Source organism: Rhinolophus ferrumequinum, chromosome 4, assembly GCF_004115265.2.
Source record: "Rhinolophus ferrumequinum isolate MPI-CBG mRhiFer1 chromosome 4, mRhiFer1_v1.p, whole genome shotgun sequence".
Lineage (NCBI taxonomy): Eukaryota > Metazoa > Chordata > Mammalia > Chiroptera > Rhinolophidae > Rhinolophus > Rhinolophus ferrumequinum.
In genome coordinates, this window is record NC_046287.1 from 80,318,882 (window position 1) to 80,321,219 (window position 2,338).

General features: G+C 35.7%; 1 protein-coding gene across 1 annotated transcript; it reads left to right on the forward strand.

Moving 5' to 3' along the window:
- The first annotated feature begins 239 nt into the window (after window positions 1-239).
- LOC117021471 (60S ribosomal protein L32) lies at window positions 240-742 on the forward strand. The gene has a single exon (XM_033104642.1). It carries the CDS (start codon window positions 286-288, stop codon window positions 691-693), a length of 408 nt encoding a protein of 135 aa, XP_032960533.1. The 5' UTR covers window positions 240-285; the 3' UTR covers window positions 694-742.
- Window positions 743-2,338: the final 1,596 nt, after the last annotated feature.

The window sequence follows — 2,338 nt, forward strand, 5'->3', positions numbered from 1 at the left end:
ACCTATTCCACTTGATAAAAAAAAAAACAAAACAGGATTTTTCTTCCAGATTTCAAACCTTCTCTTGAGATCCATACCCTTTCTTTATATATTTTTATGTATTATAGGTTTCTAAAATATGAGTTTTTAAAAATACGTTAAATTTATGTCTTTAGCATTGTGTTGAAGTTTTACAGGGTTTCTTTAACTTTTGATGTGTCTGTAAGGTTGGTGCAAAAGTAATTGCGGTGTAGTCTCTTCCTCTGCGCTGCCTACGGAGGTGGCGTTCATCTTTTACCCGGTATCATGGCTGCCCTCAGACCACTCGTGAAGCCCAAAATCGTCAAAAAGAGGACCAAGAAGTTTATCCGGCACCAGTCAGACCGATATGTCAAAATTAAGCGTAACTGGCGGAAACCCAGAGGCATTGACAACAGGGTGCGCAGAAGATTCAAGGGCCAGATCTTGATGCCCAACATTGGTTATGGGAGTAACAAGAAAACAAAGCACATGCTGCCCAGTGGCTTTCGGAAGTTCCTGGTCCACAACGTCAAGGAGCTTGAAGTGCTGCTGATGTGCAACAAATCTTACTGTGCTGAAATTGCTCACAACGTCTCCTCAAAGAACCGCAAAGCCATTGTGGAAAGAGCAGCCCAACTGGCCATCAGAGTCACCAATCCCAATGCCCGGCTGCGCAGTGAAGAAAATGAATAGACAGCTTGTGTGCAAACTGTGTTTTAATAAAACCATAAAATTCTTCCAAAAAAAAAAAAAAAAAAAAAAAGTAATTGCGGTGTAAAAGGTTGAAAACAATTGCAAAAATTGCAATTACTTTTGCACCAACCTAATATCTTTATATTTGTCAATTAAACCAAAATTCTGATAAACACAAATATTTTAGGAGGTATTTGAAAAAACAACGTAATGCCAAGGAAAAATTACCTTCCTTTTTAAATAAAATTTTATATATATATATATATATATATATATATATATATATATCTTATTTACATATATGGCATATATATGGATTAAATAAAATTACTATACATGACTTATTTATTTATATATGTGGCGTATATATGAATTTTTTATTAGTTGCTAGAATTTTATTAAAATATACCTTTCACTTATTTTACATAACTGAGACAGTTTGTGAGTCAATTGATGAATTAATTAAATATGAGTCCTTGAAATTCATTAGAATAAGACATAACGGTTTTTTGCTGGGCAGGAAGAATAAACATGTTCTACCCTCGAGGTGAAATCTGCATGTTCTATTTGGCAGTATGTCTGGTTCTAGTTATTTGGAGACCCCTCACATACAATAACAGCAGGGTTCTGCTGTCAACATAACCCCTGGAGCCAACTTGAATGAGATAAATTCCTAAAAATGTAAGGTTAAGATGGTGGGTAGCAGCGTAGTTGGCAGAAAATACTCTGCTGCCTTGTTTAGATCCTGGGACAGGAGTGGACATCTCAGATGTTCTTATTTGAACTTGTTCTCCCTGTTGCAAAACAAAAGGGCATTTCAATCCCAGTGGCCCTTCTATGGAAAGATCTGAGAGACAATTCTGTTTGTGTCCTTAGGAGAATATGCCAAGGAAAGTAGAAAAGGCAGAGCACAACAATACCCTAGCCAGGGCCCAGCTTTCTTCTGAGCATTTGCTGTGGTAAAGGTGCAGAGGAAACACAGATGTGGGACGTTTGTAAAACTAATAATTTTTAAGTCGCTGTTGTTTGTCGTCTATTCCTCAGATCATCAAGTAGAGACCCATCAATGTCTTTAGCAAGTGCATGTGTCTTTAACGCAGTGGTTTGGAGAAAATGTTAGGTTTGAAAAATTGCTGCAGTACTTTCTAATCATTGTCAAAATTGTTTTCAAAAAATTTTAGACCAATTTTGTACATATTAATCAGGCATGTTACCTCAGATCAATCGTGCAATCATTGGCATTTCTTGGTTGATTTGAATGAATTACAAATCAATCCCCCAGATAAAAAATAACATTCTCATTAAGGATGTTTTAAATAAATTCTAATAAGTGAGAATTTAAACTTTTGTGCTAATTTTCAGGTTTCTAATAGCAGAGTATTTGAACCTTATAAATCTTGGAAATCTAATTAGACAATGTTAAGTTCTTCCTAGCTGAAGCCACAGATGTTTCACACTGGGAAAATCAGCAAGCCCCAGGGTTTGTTTGGTCTAGAGGAGTGTCAAATTTTCATGGATAATTGAATAGCTAATAACTCTAATTCTTTCCCGTACACCAAGAGATGATAAATAATGATTGCACTAAAACTGTAAAATTAACCCTCTAGGCTAATGAAATGTTTCAGGAACCATCGAGGAAATTAAT

Coding starts and splice junctions, on each gene's coding strand:
- LOC117021471 (XM_033104642.1), top strand. CDS start 286: ATGGCTGCCCTCAGACCACTCGTGAAGCCCAAAATCGTCAAAAAGAGG.